This window comes from Antennarius striatus, chromosome 12 (assembly GCF_040054535.1).
Source record: "Antennarius striatus isolate MH-2024 chromosome 12, ASM4005453v1, whole genome shotgun sequence".
NCBI lineage: Eukaryota > Metazoa > Chordata > Actinopteri > Lophiiformes > Antennariidae > Antennarius > Antennarius striatus.
Genome location: NC_090787.1, coordinates 21,017,709 through 21,035,554, shown reverse-complemented (window position 1 = coordinate 21,035,554; position 17,846 = coordinate 21,017,709). Strand labels below are relative to the sequence as shown.

The 17,846-nt window shown below is 45.8% G+C and overlaps 1 protein-coding gene across 3 annotated transcripts; it reads left to right on the top strand.

Moving 5' to 3' along the window:
• The first annotated feature begins 1,902 nt into the window (after positions 1–1,902).
• cwc22 (CWC22 spliceosome associated protein homolog) lies at positions 1,903–16,005 on the top strand. 3 transcript variants are annotated; one of them, XM_068329434.1, is made up of 21 exons: positions 1,941–2,003; positions 2,451–2,517; positions 3,204–3,260; positions 3,349–3,569; positions 3,738–4,093; positions 4,361–4,615; positions 5,377–5,505; positions 5,617–5,785; positions 6,782–6,835; positions 6,925–7,060; positions 7,200–7,406; positions 7,509–7,571; positions 7,652–7,741; positions 7,830–7,911; positions 8,026–8,086; positions 11,790–11,867; positions 12,040–12,192; positions 12,280–12,407; positions 13,537–13,638; positions 14,055–14,245; positions 15,321–16,005. In XM_068329434.1, the coding sequence occupies exons 3-21, from the start codon at positions 3,206–3,208 to the stop codon at positions 15,803–15,805; spliced, it is 3,015 nt and encodes a 1,004-aa protein (XP_068185535.1). In that variant the 5' UTR covers positions 1,941–2,003; positions 2,451–2,517; positions 3,204–3,205; the 3' UTR covers positions 15,806–16,005. The 3 variants fall into 3 exon arrangements, with proteins under 3 accessions (XP_068185534.1, XP_068185535.1, XP_068185533.1); XM_068329433.1 differs by lacking the exon at positions 2,451–2,517 and having other exon boundaries at positions 1,903–2,003; XM_068329432.1 differs by lacking the exon at positions 1,941–2,003 and having other exon boundaries at positions 2,025–3,260.
• Positions 16,006–17,846: the final 1,841 nt, after the last annotated feature.

Below are 17,846 nucleotides of genomic sequence, written 5' to 3'. Positions count from 1 at the left end.
CGGATGAGCCTGTCGAGTCTCTCTGTGTCCCGTTCCCTGGCACCACCACCCCAACACACAATGGCGTAGGACAGCACACTGGACACTATGGACTGGTAGGACAGCACACTGGACACTATGGACTGGTAGGACAGCACACTGGACACTATGGACTGGTAGGACAGCACACTGGACACTATGGACTGGTAGGACAGCACACTGGACACTATGGACTGGTAGGACAGCACACTGGACACAATCGACTGGTAGGACAGCACACTGGACACTATGGACTGGTAGGACAGCACACTGGACACTATGGACTGGTAGGACAGCACACTGGACACTATGGACTGGTAGGACAGCACACTGGACACTATGGACTGGTAGGACAGCACACTGGACACAATCGACTGGTAGGACAGCACACTGGACACTATGGACTGGTAGGACAGCACACTGGACACTATGGACTGATAGGACAGCACACTGGACACAATGGACTGGTAGGACAGCACACTGGACACTATGGACTGGTAGGACAGCACACTGGACACAATGGACTGGTAGGACAGCACACTGGACACTATGGACTGGTAGGACAGCACACTGGACACAATGGACTGGTAGGACAGCACACTGGACACTATGGACTGGTAGGACAGCACACTGGACACAATGGACTAGTAAAACAGTCTGAGCAGATTAGAGCTGATGTTGAAGGAGGCCAGCCTCCTGAGGAAGTCCATCCTGCTCTGCCCCTTCTTGTACACACAGTCCAGGTTGTGCGACCAGTCCAGTCTGCTGTCCAGCTGCAGCCCCAGGTGCTTATAAGTCCCCACTAGCTCCACCTCCTTACCCCCGGTGACCACTGGCTGCGGGGAGGGGGGTTCCCGCCGGAAATCCAGCATCATCGCCCTGGTCTTGGAGATGTTTAGCTGAAGCTCATTCCGCTGACACCACCCCACAAAGTCCATCCCCACTCTCCTGTACTCCCTCTCGTCACCCTCTCTGATACATGTCACGATTGCAGTGTCGTCTGAGAACTTCTAAATCTGGCACGTATCCAAGTTGTGTTGGAAGTCCGTCGTGGAGAGGGTGAAGAGAAGGGGAGAGAGTGCCCTGAGGATAGGCTCCAGCTGCCCGTGACCCGCGACAGTGGATGAAGCGGTTACAGAAAATGAATGAATGAGTGACATTATGGCGAAACATACACCCTGTGTGACGGGCACTATAACTGGTTCAGTATTCAACTATTCCCGTTTTGGTTTTTTTAGGTTTTTTTAATTCATTCGTCTTCAATACGTTTCTTCTGCTGTGGCGGGTCGTGCGGTTTCTGCAGCCTATCCCAGCAGGCTTGGGGCGTGAGGCAGGGGATACTCCGGATGCGACACCAGTGCACTGCAGAGCTACATGAAAGCAGACAAATTCGCTCACACACACTCATACATATGAGCAATTTGGGACCAGCCAATTCACCTGAAGCACACGTTTTTGGAGGTGGGAGGAAGCCGGAGAACCAAGAAAGAACCCACGCAGACACAGGGAGAACATGCAAACTCCATACAGAGTGACTCTCGAACCGGAACCGCTTTGCTGTGCGGCGACAGCGCTACCCATTGCAAAATAGAAACAGACGGACAACTATTTTCTTCTTAAATTTTTGCTTATGTTGACTTCAACGAGACAGTTACAAACGTACTACTGTCCTCAGCATAAATGTCCAGTCTTGATATTTGTGTAATTTTTGGGCAAGATGAAAACCTCTTTTAAAAATATTAAAATTGTATTAATTCATTCATTCATCTTCTAAACCACTTCATCCGCTGTCGCGGGTCGCGGGTGACTGGAGCCTATGGCTGACTCTGGGCGTGAGGCGCGCTGCTCGTGCTTTTATTGTGAAACCCGGAAGATATCCATAACCCGGAAGTGTTTCGTGTAGACGCAGGACGCACGTCCGCCAGAGATACCGCTCTGACAAGAAGAAAAAGAAAGAGACGTCCGAAAGCAGAACGGTTTTACAGGTAAAACAGGATTAAATCTGAAGAAACGGAATGACGAAAGAAGGTTTTTTAACTACACAGATTTTAGCAGCAGATTAGTAGATTAAGCTCGCTAAGGAAGTAGTCAAAATAGGATTAGCAGACAAGCTAACTTTAGCTCATCCAAACACACATGGCGGTAGAATTGAGTTTGTTGGGAAACATTTTATAATTGCGGATGATATTGTTGTCAAATTGGTGTCCAATTTAATCTTGTAACGGATTTTTTTTAACGAAGATTAAACATTATATGGAGCACGTAACTGTTGAAACACAATCTGAACACCATCCCCTCGACAGCGTTTATTATGGTTCTGATAAAGTATAGAGATGTTATAGAAGAAGTGTAACACTGATATATTTGTTTTTATGTCACATCCATATTCTCCCCTCGGTTGATGTTACACAGTCTGTCTTCCTGTGCTGCAGGTCTACATCACATTTAATCAATCAGAGGCTCCTGCAGCTCTCTTGGTCTGGGAACCTGCCCGGTCAGGTCAGGTCCAGGTTCAGCAACAACATGTGTTCAAAGAATGAGTGACTACCTGAATTTGACAAACACTGTCTTTTATTTTTTCAACGATATGTTATCTACCCACACGACTTTTACGACAGATCACGATTGACGTACCCCTGACTTAGAAGTTGCCTTTTTAGAAGTTGTCCATGTTTAGCACATTGGAGTCAAGAATGTGCAAGAAATATGTAAATAATTTAAAAGAAAACAAAATATTTCCGTACCATTCACTGTTCCATACTTGTGTAGCGTCACTGAATTGCAATCAAATTCTTCGGGCAGGGAAACTTTCTTTTCTGAAGTTTTCTGGATTTTTTTTTTAAAGGATTTCCCTTCACATCTTTCCTTGACCTCCATAATGTCCCAACAAGGTCCAAGAATTTGTTTGGGAAAAACATAACAGTAACCTAAGACCTTTAAAAAGAGAACTGATGAGAAATAGATTTTGCGGAAACCATCAAGATGTTTTTATACCTTCTAATGCAACAAATGACTAAACAGGAAAATGTGTATCTTCTACAGAAGATTGTGTGAGCTGAGAACCGCAAGGGATTTTAAAACATGGTGCACACTCAGCTATTTTAGTCTAATTGTAGGATTAGACAATGTTAAAAAATTAGCCCTTCCATTACTTCTTTATAATAATCATGAATGTGTGTTTTCAGGTATGGCCTCTTCATGCAGAAGTCGAAGTCCCAGTCCTGGGCAGAGAGAAAACAGAGGTGTGTAAATTGTCTCAGTGCAGGTAGCTCTAGTAGTACCTGTAGTTTTGACACTCAACACATCTTTCTCTCCTCTCTCCGACATCAGCACCGTCAGAAAACAGGACTAGTCCAGCAGCAGAGAGGCCTCAGGAGGTCATCTCCATTGAAAGAAGCCCCAAAGAGCAGCTATCACCTAATGTCAGTCCTGCAGTCCGGCCCCCCTCCAGGGGCTCTGCCTCTGACAGCTCAGGCAGCAGCAGCAGCGAGGATGAGGATGAACATTTTGCAACGCTGAAGAAGATTAGGAGTAGTGTGGCTCAGATTAAAGTAAGAAAAGTCTAATGTGAATGTTTTATACGCACTGATTACCGTTAGTTGTAAATATCTGGTCTGTTCTGATCCCTCAGGTGTGAACGGTTGTTGTGGTTTCTGGGGATGGAGGTCAATGCTGCATTATAGAGGGTGTCTTCATCCTCCTCTTTATCTGTCACACAGAGATCAGGATCCAAGGAACAAGACCCATCCATAGCCAGAGACAGGTCCGGCTCCAGAGAACGAGACAGGTCCGGGTCCAGAGGGCGAGACAGGTCCGGGTCCAGAGGGCAAGACAGGTCCGGGTCCAGAGGGCGAGACAGGTCCGGATCCAGAGGGCGAGACAGATCCAGGTCCAGAGGACGAGACCGGTCCGGGTCCAGAGGACGAGACCGGTCCGGGTCCAGAGGGCGAGACAGATCCAGGTCCAGAGGACGAGACAGATCCAGGTCCAGAGGGCGAGACAGGTCCGGGTCCAGAGGGCGAGACAGGTCCGGCTCCAGAGATCGGGGACGCCACAACAGAGGACGCTACACTCGGTAACGAATAAACAGATTTAAAGTCACACCTACACAGCTTTTGATTGGCTGGGAAGATGTTTAACAAGTTTTAATTTGATCATCAGTCTGTTTGAGAAAATGTGGTTCTGGATTAAAAAGGTGCAAAATGTCAATCAGTTCAGCATGAAATGTTGATCATAAACACGAAGTAGTTATTTAGAGTCCTGCATTTGCGTGACAAACTTCCTTCAGCGTACTTTTCAAAAAATGAAAAACAGGTGGTTCCTTTATCTTTATTTCACCCAGGGATCAATATGACAGTCGTCGTGACAACAGAGGGGGACAGTTTGACTGGCGGGCCAATCGCAATCCAGAGTCAGATCACAGGAGGCGGGGCCGTTCAGCCTCCCCCTCAACAGAAAGGGAAGCGGTGGCAACAAGTGAGCCCCCGTCCAAGAAGAAGAAAGAGGAGCTGGACCCCATCCTGACCCGGACTGGGGGCGCCTACATCCCCCCCGCCAAACTACGGATGATGCAGCAGCAGATCACAGATAAGAGCAGGTGGGGGTGACGTCCATCCGGTCTACATGGGGGGGGCGTTCAAACTCATTTTCACCGAGGGCCACATCATGGTGACAGCTGTCCTGAAAGGGCCAGATGTAACTAATAAATGTAACTAGATGTAACTTATTATAAAGCAGAATACAACAACTATTCCTTACTGTCATCAAATTATCCAAGAGGATAAAGAAAAGATGAGTTACGATGTTCACTTTGTTCAAAACGTTTCTGTCAAAGTTAAACTTGTCTGAATTACTGCATTGTGGGAAATGTAGTTTTTGGTCAAAGCACACTTTTGACCTATTTATTTTTAGATACTGTGCTTTTACGCTCTTGAGGGCCACATAAAATGATGAGGCGGGCCACATTTGGCCCCCAGGCCTTGAGTTTGACACATGTGGCCTAGCTGGAATTCATCAAGTTGGATATGAATTTTCTTTTGTAATGAATTTATTAGAACATTTCAGTACAGAGACTTGATGAGGTGCAGAGAGTTAGTTGGTTATAGTAAATAATCATATATCATTTAAAAAAAACCATTGGATCGTTTTTGATCCTGGAATCTGAGGCTTGAGCGTTTAGGAGCTTAGAAAAAATATAAACGACTATTTAAACTTAATTTGAACATTGGTGGTACAGTCGGTAGCCCTGTTATCCCACAGCAAGAAGGTTCTGGGTTCAATTCCTTTCTGTGTGGAGTTTGTATGTTCTCCCACCACCAAAACCTGTGTTGTTGATTTGATGCTCCGCCTCCTGTGCAGCCTGGCCTATCAGAGGATGAGTTGGGAGGCTCTGAAGAAGTCTATCAACGGTCTGATCAACAAAGTCAACGTGTCGAACATCTTCAACATCATTCAGGAGCTGCTGCAGGAGAACATCGTCAGGGGGAGGTAAACAAAACATCCCGTAATATTCAAATATAGGAACTTATTTACAGCACATTTGACATTTTATTGTAACCTCTTACCTGACTTTAACCTTTCACCTTGTCTGTGTGTCAGGGGGCTGCTGGCTCGCTCGGTGCTGCAGGCCCAGGGGGCGTCGCCTATCTTCACTCACGTTTACGCGGCCGTCGTGGCAATCATCAACTCCAAGTTTCCTCAGATTGGCGAGTTAATCCTCAAGCGCCTGATCCTCACGTTCAGGAAGAGCTACCGCCGGAACCTCAAGGTGTCTGTCCGTCTGTGTGTGGGCGGACATGTTGGTCAGATCTGTAGAAAATGATGGGCAGCAGAATTAAAACATGATGGGAATGAGTCAATAATAAATTCACCTTCAGTTCAGAAAGAACTAAAATAAACTTCTGGTATGATGTTAATGACTGTACAGGAAGTCCTCAACCTATGAACACAATGGGTTTTGAGAGGTTGTAATTTTAATTGTTTGTCGTTATCTAATCTTTATTTATTAAATTTCAATCTATAATTGTAATTGGAGGTTATTTAATTTCCATTTCTACGCTAAATACAGAAGTTCTGTTCCCTAAAATTTACCAGAAACAATTACTGAACATAAAACCAACTACAGGGCCATAAAATACAGGTACAGGTCATTTTTAGTTAAGTCGTTCAGATTATACGTCAGTTTTCACCAAAAAAAACAAAAACCACAGAGAAATTAATATCAAGTATAATATCGTTTATTTAGACTTTTTGTCGGCCAAAAAACCTTTAAAAGCACATAATATTATAATACAGTACAATAAATATTAATAAAAACATCCTATATATTAAACAGATATATTTTAAAGAGGGAGAGACGAGTGTTGGAGCTGCGCGATCGCAGTGGTGCTGCTTGGCGGGGGTTGTGGCAGAAAGGGGAACTGCAGCAGCACATATACAGTTTGTTCGTACTGAATGTTTGTAAGTCGAATGTTGGTACGTTGAGGACTACCTGTAGTCTGATAAAACAAAAGGAACTTAGCACAGTAGTCAACATTATCTTGTAGTTATTTTCTAAAGAGGTTGGGTCACTTTGACAAATTTCTAGATGAAATTATTCTTCATCTCGTGAAAACAGTTTGACAGATTACAGATTTAGGTTCTCTGAAGGTCTTCAGGTTAATGAGAAAAAAATTGTCTTTCCTCCTTTCACTTATTTTTCACTTATTTTTCACTTATAGTTCATTCTAGTGATGCTAAAACCAGTTTGTGTTTGGTTTTCCAGCAACAGTGCCTGACTGCTTCAAAGTTTGTGGCCCATCTCATCAACCAGAATGTGGTGGGTACCCCACGTCCTACGTACTAATAATGAAGCTTTGCATGCTGGCGTTCGGTTTGGGGTGAACCCCGTTTCCGTCTCCTCCTCAGGCCCACGAGGTTTTGTGTCTGGAGATGCTGACGCTGCTGCTGGAGCGTCCGACCGACGACAGCGTGGAGGTAGCGATCGCCTTCCTGAAGGAGTGTGGGCTTAAACTGACTGAAGTGTCGCCCCGAGGGATCAATGGTGTGTAGAACCTGACTTCAAATGGATTCAGCTGTAAATACTGTGTTAAACTCTAATGTTTTTTTTTTACTTTTCCCAGTTCAAAATATACAAGCAGTCTTGATCATCAGCTGTTCACACCATGTTCTTGTTTTTTCAGCAATTTTTGAGCGCCTCAGGAATGTCCTCCATGAGTCGGCCATCGACAAGAGGGTCCAGTACATGATCGAGGTGATGTTTGCCATCAGGAAGGATGGCTTCAAAGATCACCCAGTGGTCCCAGACGGCCTGGATCTGGTGGACGAGGAAGACCAGTTCACCCACATGCTGCCTCTGGAGGACGAGTACAACACAGAGGACGTGCTCAGTGAGTCCTCGGTTGGGTTCGGGGGTATTTTTCTCTGAATTTACAGCATTCAGAGAAAAGTACACACATACATGTAACTGTTATATCTCTGTTTTCACTCAGACGTGTTTAAACTGGATCCAAACTTCCTGGAGAACGAGGAGAAATACAAAACCATCAAAAGAGGTGAGGAGGAGCACAACCGTCACACACATTTAAACCGTTTCCTGCTTCAGTTTAACCATGGCGCCGTCGTCTCATCACAGACATTCTGGACGAGGGCAGCAGCGATTCAGGGGAGGAGGGTGATGCCAGTGATGAAGATGAGGAGGAGGAGAATGAAGAAGAAGGAGAAGGTGAGATGGATTGAGTCTGAACAGTGTCTGTGATGAACGATCTGTCCCGGTTTGACTCCTTTAGAGTTCACACGTCTCTCTGTCTCAGGTGAGACGGTCACCATCTTTGATCAGACAGAAGTCAACCTGGTTGCTTTCAGAAGAACCATCTATCTTGCTATACAGTCCAGGTACACACACACACACACACACACACACACACACACACAGTCGATGAATCGGCGGGTTCTCTGGTGTGTGGACTGACACACACTGATGGAGTGTTTCCTTCATTCTGTCTGTAGTTTGGACTATGAGGAGTGTGCTCACAAACTGATCAAGATGGACTTCCCTGAGAGTCAGACGGTACGTGTAAACACACACACACACACACACACATTGATGAGGATGAAGATGTCTTCAGTCTAGATAAATAACACGAGCGTCAGTGCAGCGCTCACTAGTTAATGTTGGAATGAAGACAGAAACCAGAACTAAAACTACCAGTAAATTAATAACTAGAACGACTCTAACTGGTGTAGAGGACAGAACATTCTGAACGTTTTAAAGATGCTGGCCTCGGTCACATGACTACCTTCTTAAAGGGGCCGCTAACACAGAATACATTAGCGCTAAACTGAATCCCCCAAACTGAGAAAGGAAACATTGGTGTTATGTTACGAGGTTGATACGAATAAAGTTTTATACACACCGGATTCACATTTACGATTAACATGAGAAAATAAACACTTTTTATGCTGGTTGTATTATTTTATTTTGTTGTATTTATCCACCGTACCTTAAAGGTGACGTTAAACCGTCTGTGGAGACGAAAAGCTGGGGTGTCACTGATCTACAGCTCCAACCAGCAGGGGGCAGTGATCAACCACTGTGTGTGTGTGTGTGTGTGTGTGTGTGTGTGTGTGTGACGTCGCTCACTGAGGAGAGAGTGAGAGGAAACACCTGCTGTTCAGTGTGTTCATGTATCGGTGGTGTGTGTGTTAGAGGTCAGAGCTCATGACCTTGTCATCCACACTGAGTCACTCAACAGCTGGAAAACACACACACACACACGGTTATATGTCTTCAGGCACATTCTCCTCAGAGCGGCTGCTTCACACATGTCACACACGTCTCACACACACACACACGTCACACACACATACACACACACACACACACACACACACACACACACACACACGTCTCACACACACACGTCACACACACACACACACACACACACACACGTCTCACACACACACGTCACACACACACACACACACACGTCACACACACACACACATGTCACACACACACACATGTCACACACACGTCACACACACACACGTCACACACACACACACACACACGTCACACACACACACACACACAAACGTCACACACACACACATCACACACACACACACACACACACACACACACACACACACACACGTCACACACACAAACGTCACACACACACACACACGTCACAAACACACACGTCACACACACACACACACACACACGTCACACACACACGTCACACACACACACACACACACACATGTCACACACACACGTCACACACATGTCACACACACACATCACACACACACACATCACACACACACACACACACACACGTCACACACACAAACGTCACACACACACACACACACGTCACAAACACACACGTCACACACACACACACACGTCACACACACACGTCACACACACACGTCACACACACACACACATGTCACACACACACGTCACACACACGTCACACACACACATCACACACACACACATCACACACACAAACGTCACACACACACGTCACACACACACGTCACACACACGTCACACACACACGTCACACACACACACATGTCACACGTCACACACACGTCACACACACACACGTCACACACACACACGTCACACACACACACACACACACACACAAACGTCACACACACACACATCACACACACACACACACACACACACACACACGTCACGCACACAAACGTCACACACACACACGTCACAAACACACACGTCACACACACACACACACGTCACACACACACGTCACACACACACACACATGTCACACACACACGTCACACACACGTCACACACACACATCACACACATCACACACACACACATCACACACACACACACACACACACACACGTCACACACACAAACGTCACACACACACACACACACACGTCACAAACACACACGTCACACACACACACACGTCACACACACACGTCACACACACACACACACACACACACACACGTCACACACACACATCACACACACACACACATCACACACACAAACGTCACACACACACACGTCACACACACACGTCACACACACACGTCACACACACACACACATGTCACACACACACACACGTCACACACACGTCACACACACACACGTCACACACACACACGTCACACACACACACACACACACACACAAACGTCACACACACACATCACACACACACACACACACACACACACACACGTCACACACACAAACGTCACACACACACACACACACGTCACAAACACACACGTCACACACACACACACACGTCACACACACACGTCACACACACACACACGTCACACACACGTCACACACACACATCACACACACACACACACACACATCACACACACACACGTCACACACACACACACACACACGTCACACACACACACACAAACGTCACACACACACACATCACACACACACACACACACACGTCACACACACACACACACACACACGTCACACACACACACACACACACACGTCACACACACACACACACACACACGTCACACACACACACACACATCACACACACACACACACACATCACACACACACACGTCACACACACACACACACACACGTCACACACACACACACACACACGTCACACACACACACACACACACACACGTCACACACACACACACACACACACACACACACGTCACACACACAGTCTGAAGGACAAATGACTTCATTCCAGCATCATGAAGTAGAATCCATCTGAAGGTATCTAATCCAACCTGGTAGAACTCGTGTCTCCTCCAACAGGAACACATGAGATAAAAACGATGGAGAGCTCAGTGGTAACCAGACACACTGGCTGTTCTTAAACCACACAAATCATGATGAAAGTCGCCCAAAACACGATCTTCTTCTTTACCTTGGGGCGTGTCCCGTTAGGGGTCTCCACAGCGTGTCGTCTTATCATCTTCATCCTCCTCCCTGACACCAACTGCCCTCATGTCCTCCTCACGACATCCATCCACCCTCTCTTTGGTCTTCCTCTCCTGGTAGCTCCATCCTCACCATCTGTCCTCTGGACGACCAAACCATCAGTCTGCTCTCTCTAACTTCATCTCCAGAACATCTCACCTTGACGGTTCCTCTGATGAACTCGTGTCTGACCCTATCACTCCTAGAGAACCTCAACATCTCCATTTCCTCCAGCTCAACTTCCTGTCTTCTTTTCAGTGGTCCTGTGTCCAGTCCATCCATCATGTCCTCACCACTGTCTCATAAACTGTCCTACAGTCTAGCCGAGACTCTTCTGTCCCATCAGACACGTTCCTCCACCTGTTCCTGCCTGCTTGGATCTGCTTCTCCACCTCCTAACTCCACTCACTGTTTCTCTGGACGGTTGACCCCTAGTATTTAAAGTCTTCCTTTCCAGTTAAAGTGAAACACATCTAAGTCCAGACTCCTGGCATGTTCCTGTGCTCTGATGTTATCACAGCTGTTCTCACTCACATGTCATCACATGTTGATCTGATGTTTCCCCCCCTGACCGTTTTCACCTCCCCCGATGGAACCCAACGCCGGAGTGACCCCTGCTCCGTTCGTTTCTTCACCCCCCCCGGCCCGTCATTGATTGTTTAAGCGGAGAACAGCTGATCGCGACTTCAAGGCAGGATTTCTGTTTGTCTGTGTTTCCGTGACGATAACTGTTGTGTGTTTGTGTGAACAGAAGGAGCTGTGTAACATGATCCTGGACTGCTGCGCTCAACAGAGAACCTACGAGAAGTTCTTTGGTCTGTTGGCTGGGGTGAGACACACACACACACACACACACACACACACACACACACACACACACACACACACACACACACACACACACACACACCTGTTAGTGTTATCATTCTTGTGAGCACATATGCTTGAATTAAGGAGGCTTGGGTGTGTGTGTGTGTTTGTGTGTGTGTGTGTGTGTGTAGAGGTTCTGCCTGCTGAAGAAAGAGTACATGGAGAGTTTCGAGGGGATCTTCTCTGAACAATACGACACGATTCACCGACTGGAGACCAACAAACTGAGGAACGTGGCGCGACTGTTTGCTCACCTGCTCTACACGGACTCAGTGCCCTGGAGTGTAAGGATACACACACACACACACACACATCTGTGTGTGATGCTTCTGAAGCTGATGATGATGGTGATGATGATATCCGTCCACCAGGTGTTGGAGTGCATCAGGATGAGTGAGGAGACCACGACGTCGTCCAGCAGGATCTTTGTAAAGATCCTTTTCCAGGAGCTCTGTGCCTACATGGGCCTCCCCAAACTCAACCAACGGCTCAAAGACATGTAGGAACACACACACACGCGCACACACACACACGCACACACACACACACACACACACACACACACACGCACACACACCTGCAAAGAAAGATGAATATTTGAGTGTAACAACACTACTGGCGGTCAGTCCGCTTCATGGTTTATGTTACATCCTAGAATATTTTAAGATCTACCTTTATTGATCACCTGTTGGGGAAATAAAGTTCAGTATCCCAGATGATTGGAGCAAATCCCAGCACAAACATTCATCTTTGATTATTGAACTCAAAATGTGTCACAGATTCTGCTGAGTATGATCGAACAAGTATGTCGGTGTTCATCACTGAGGAATGAGACGAACAGATCAGCACCTTTTGTCCAGATTAAGTTCACATTTCAGGTCGACATCAACATAAAACACACAATTGGTTCTGAAACGCTGTTCTGAAGTTAAATTGCAAGTTATTATTTATGAACTTTCAATCTATAATTCACATTTGAGGTCATTTAACTGTCATTACTATTGTGGGTCAGAGTTGTCATCAGAGCGATGGTCACCACTGCCACTGGCTTCACTAACTGCTGTTTTATCCATGATTAACAACGTTTCCAAAGTATGACACCTGACGCTCTGAGATGCTGACAGAAACAACAACAAGAGGGGGCGTGGGTGTTGAGATGCACGAACGTAAGGGTGCTGCTCAGTGGGGGTTGTGGCAGAAAGGGGAACGGCAGGACAATAGTCGGATATGGCAGCTTGTGTTTGTTTGTAACACCGAATATTCGTAAGTCTAATGTTCTTATGATGAGGACTACCTGTACTACATTTTGCCAGTGTGATTATTTGTGTTCCTTATACTGTCAGAATAGCTTCTTTCTATTAATGTCCCTTTTCTGTGTGTTTAAAGGAAAAGTTTGTGTGTTTGTAAGAATGTCAACTGTAAGAAAAAGTCGTCGTCATCATAGAGGGGTTTAAACGTTAACCCCTTGGTGTCACGTTTGTTCTGTTCATGTCAGAAGTCATCGGATTTTCGTGGTAAAGGATTTTAAACTCCAGTGTGGTTACTGAAGAGGGAAATACAACACACAAGTCCTCGTATTTGATTGTGTGTGTGTGTGTGTGTGTGTGTGTGTGTGTGTGTGTTTTCAGGACTTTGCAGCCTTTCTTTGAAGGCCTTTTTCCTCGCGATAATCCCAGAAACACTCGCTTCGCCATCAACTTCTTCACTTCCATCGGACTGGGAGGACTAACGTAAGTCACACACGCAGGCGTATCTGCACACACACACACACACACACACACACACACACACACACACACACTCACTGACTGTATGCTATGTGTTCATAAATCCAGGAACACGTCCGGCCAGATGTTTTTGTTGAGCATTTTATTTTGAACCATGTAGCAGGTCTTAATCTTTACAAACTCAATGTCATTCCTGACCTGCAGAAGACAAAAGTTGGTCTCGCAGTGGCCTCCTTGAGAGAACACATTTCTAGTAGTGCTAAAGGATGCAGTTCACTACTTTTGCACTTTAATTCATTGCCATCAGGCCTGTGGTGAACACTGGTTGTTACCTACTGGAACCGTCAAGTCTGGATTATATCCAGAACCTTGTGATAAAAATAAAGACTGATCACATAAAATCTAAATTCTTCTCTCAGGGACGAGTTGAGGGAACATCTGAAGAACGCTCCCAAGATGATAATGACCCAGAACCAGGAAGTGGAATCTTCTGACTCCTCCTCGACGTCTTCATCCTCCTCTTCCTCATCTGACTCCTCCTCATCAGACTCCTCCAGCGAATCAGAATCAGACTCTTCGGACTCCTCCTCCAGCAGCAGCAGCAGCTCAGGTGCGTTCAGGGTGTCTTGTTTGTTTCTTGTTCTTGCGGTCTGGTGGAGCTTTGTCATCAAAAATCAAGCTTATCATCATGGGATGTGTCGTCATAACGACTGATCCAGTTACAGAACAGAGGATGGCGAATCAGAGGAAGACGGAGAAGTTACATCAGTTTACGATGCAACAAAGTTTGCGTGTCAGAGGTCACTCGCAATTAAACACGATGTCTCTCTGAGTGAAGCGTTTTGTGATCGGTCAAGAACAGAAAGAAAACCGATGGATGATGAGATCAATGGTAGCCAACGAGTTAATATTATGAAATAGAGTATAACTTTATTTATCCCTTAAGGAGGTTCCATCAGGGAAATTAATGAATTAAATTAATTTAATCAATAATTAAATTAAATTAATGTAATTAATAATTTAATTATTAAAAATGAAATTATTATTAAATATTAAAAAGATTATTATTAAAAATTAAAAATATTTAATTATCAATAATTTAATTAATGATCTAATTTAAAATTAATTAAATAAAATAAATGCAGCTGTAAAATAATTTTTACAATAAGCCTCACATGTGTAAACTCTTCTGCCTGTTAAAGGCCAAAACCTTGTATGTGATGTTTTTTGCATTTTACATTAATTCCAGCTTTGCTCACACACACACTTAACTCCCCCACTTGCCTGTTCACCACACGTTCACACAGATGTATGTTTCGGTGTTACAGAGGTTGAACTCACAGACAACCCAGTGGCACCTTTGCTGTGTTGACATCGAGCAGCAGTGTGGAGGACAATTTGTATCTTGATAAAACTGTAAATGAGGGTGGCGTCTGGTCCAACCAGCTACCCGCAAAAGAAGAGCAATAATATTTCCCCCTTGCCTTTCCAAAAATATACAGTTATTTACAACACATTGAAATGTCATGCTGGCATTATTCAAGGGTTGGATAAATGCATTTTTATTTAGACTCTAAATATGCTTCAGTGTGAAGGGTGGAGAGTTTCTGCATCTGGAAATCTGGATCATGTAAACCTGAACAATTTTTTTCCTGAGATTGGGATTATTTTCTGTTTCCTTCCAGATTCGGATGCCAAACGCAGGAAGAAGCAGAAGAGAAAAGGACAAAGTGAGGAGAAGAAGAAGAAAGAGAAGGAGCGGAAGAAGGAGAAAGTCTCAGACAAAAAGCGAGCCAGACACAAGAACGAGGAGGAGGAGGAGGAGGACAGCAACGACGAGAAGCGGGCGAGGAAGCACAGGAGAGGCCGAGCGCACGAGGAGGAGGAGCGTGCACGTGAAGGAGAGGACCGTGAGCGTGCACGTGATGGTGCACGTAGGAACAGACGAGAAGACAGATCAGAAGAAAAGGAGGAGAGGAGACGAAAGATGGACTCTCAGGGCAGACAACGAGATGGAGAGAGGGAGAGGGAGAGGGACAGAGACCGGGGGAGGGAAAGAGAGAGAGAGAATGAAGGGAAGAGAGAGGACAGGGAGCGAGAGAAGCAGAGGGACAGAGAGAGGAATAAAGAGAACAGAGACAGGAACAGAGAGGAGAGGAGGAGGAGATAAAGCTCTTCATCCCTGTGCAGCGGTGATGGACTGATGACTGACAGGTGAAATCTTCTGTCATCCCTCTCCTCTTTATCCTCTCCCTCCAATCGCTTTGACCTGCCTCTTTCCCTCCATCTGTCTGTTGTTTTTCTATTATTGATCTGTGTTGTTGCTTAAAATGTTAAAAGACATTAAAGATTCTTCAGTTTTTACAATGACTTTGTTTCACTGAAGGAGTCATTAATCCTAGGGGGGAAATTTACGTTTTCATTTTGTTCCTGAGAGTTAAAGAAGATTTATTTACTTAACAAAGGAAATTGTAGCTTGTTAGCTTGTTAGCTTAGCTTACTCTGTTCAAGGCTCAAAAATGTAACCTGATAACCTTTTCACGCCTGATAATCAACATGGTTCATTTATACAAACAAAATACTGTTTGAGCATTTACTGGTAGTGGTTACTTTCTTTGTAAAGAACACTGATGGCTGTATAGTCGTTACTGCGAGGGTGGGACTGGGACAGATTTTTAAAAACCAAAAAATACAAAATATTTTTGAAAAGAAAATGTTTTTTTAAATCATTTCTTTAAAGTTTCAGAACAGACGTGGCTGAACCCTGACAGACCTAGCTAATGTGAATATCAGTGATTACACATGAGACATTCAGCTTTTATCTGAACACTGGTGGTTTCTTCTGATGTGACCTTACACCAGTCTGAGGTCTCCTGTCAGGAAACACCCACTCTTTTACCCCCAGGCACCCTTCGGGTATGTAACACTCTGGATGTAGGTCAGTGGTAGTGTATGCTTTGGGTGTATGACGCTGCCCTGGGTTCAAACCCACATATAAACAAATGAGCATCCATTTTAATCTAAGAAATGATAACACCCTGTAGGGATCCCCAACAGGACAACCTGAAAGGAAGTTTAAGAGTGTTTAACGTCTGTATTTGTGTCACCTGATTAAATTATTGAACTGAAATTCTGCTCAGGATGTCCTTTTATCAGGGTTTTTTTTAAAACCCTGATAATTAGACTGACGATGTAGAGTGGTCAGTGTAGTAGCACACTCTAGTAATCAATCACATATATATATATACAGTATTGGTATGTACAGACCCTGAACACAAGGGAAGGGGCATGCAGGGGGAGGTAGAGTGGTGGCAGCACCTTCTTGGTGCGCCAAAATGAACAACTTGTAAAGGGGGGCGGTGCCTGGCTCAAGGGTGCCTGGGCAGTGCTCTGGAGGTGAGCTGACACCTCCCACTGTCAGCTCACACTCCAGGTGGCTGGGCGGGGGTGGCAATAGAACCGCTGACCTTGTAATCATTGGACGACCCACCCTACCACTGAGACACTGCCACTCCTAAAAATCAGGGAAAATGCAGACGGAGATAGACTCTGTGTGGGGATTGGGTCGTCCAGCCCCATGCTGACGGCTGCCGCCCAGTCCACACTGCACCCGTCCCTAACTGTTTCCTTCGGGGGTGGTGAGTCCACTTGAGGTTGGGCCCACGTCGTCCTTTCGGGCTGAGCCCGGCCGGGCCACGTGGGCAGAGGCCGGTTGTGCCATACCGGGCAACGTCACGGTCCTTGATATTTTTCTTGCATTAGGGGTCTTGTTACTGCCCTCAGTCTGGCCCTTCTACCAGGACCTGTTTGCGAAGGGAAACCCTACCGGGAGCATAAAGCCCCTGACAACATAGTTCCTGGGATTCATTCAGACACTCAAACTCCCCCACCACAATAAGGTGGCAGTTCTTGGGTTTGGGGACCAAAGGTTTTCATCTCTGCTTTTTGCAGATGATGTTGTGCTGTTGGTCTCATCAAACCTGGACCTAACTGTGACGCAAGCAGGATGAGGATCAGCACCTCTAAATCCGAGGCTATCGCTCTCGACCGGAAAAGGGTGGTGCGTCCTCTTCAGGCCGGTGGAGAGTCACTGCCCCAAGTGAAGGAGTTTAAGTATCTCGGGGTCTTGTTCACGAGTGAGGGAAGGATGGAACGTGAGACTGACAGACGGATCGGTGCAGCTTCTGCAGCGATGCAGTCGCTGTAGGTTT

Excerpts from the sequence above, each read along its gene's own strand:
- cwc22 (XM_068329432.1), top strand. The coding sequence starts at position 3,044 with ATGTGTATCTTCTACAGAAGATTGTGTGAGCTGAGAACCGCAAGGGAT. Across the intron at positions 6,836-6,924 it reads ATCTCATCAACCAGAATGTG|GCCCACGAGGTTTTGTGTCT; the intron begins GTGGGTACCCCA and ends TCTCCTCCTCAG. Across the intron at positions 12,193-12,279 it reads CGGACTCAGTGCCCTGGAGT|GTGTTGGAGTGCATCAGGAT; the intron begins GTAAGGATACAC and ends TCCGTCCACCAG.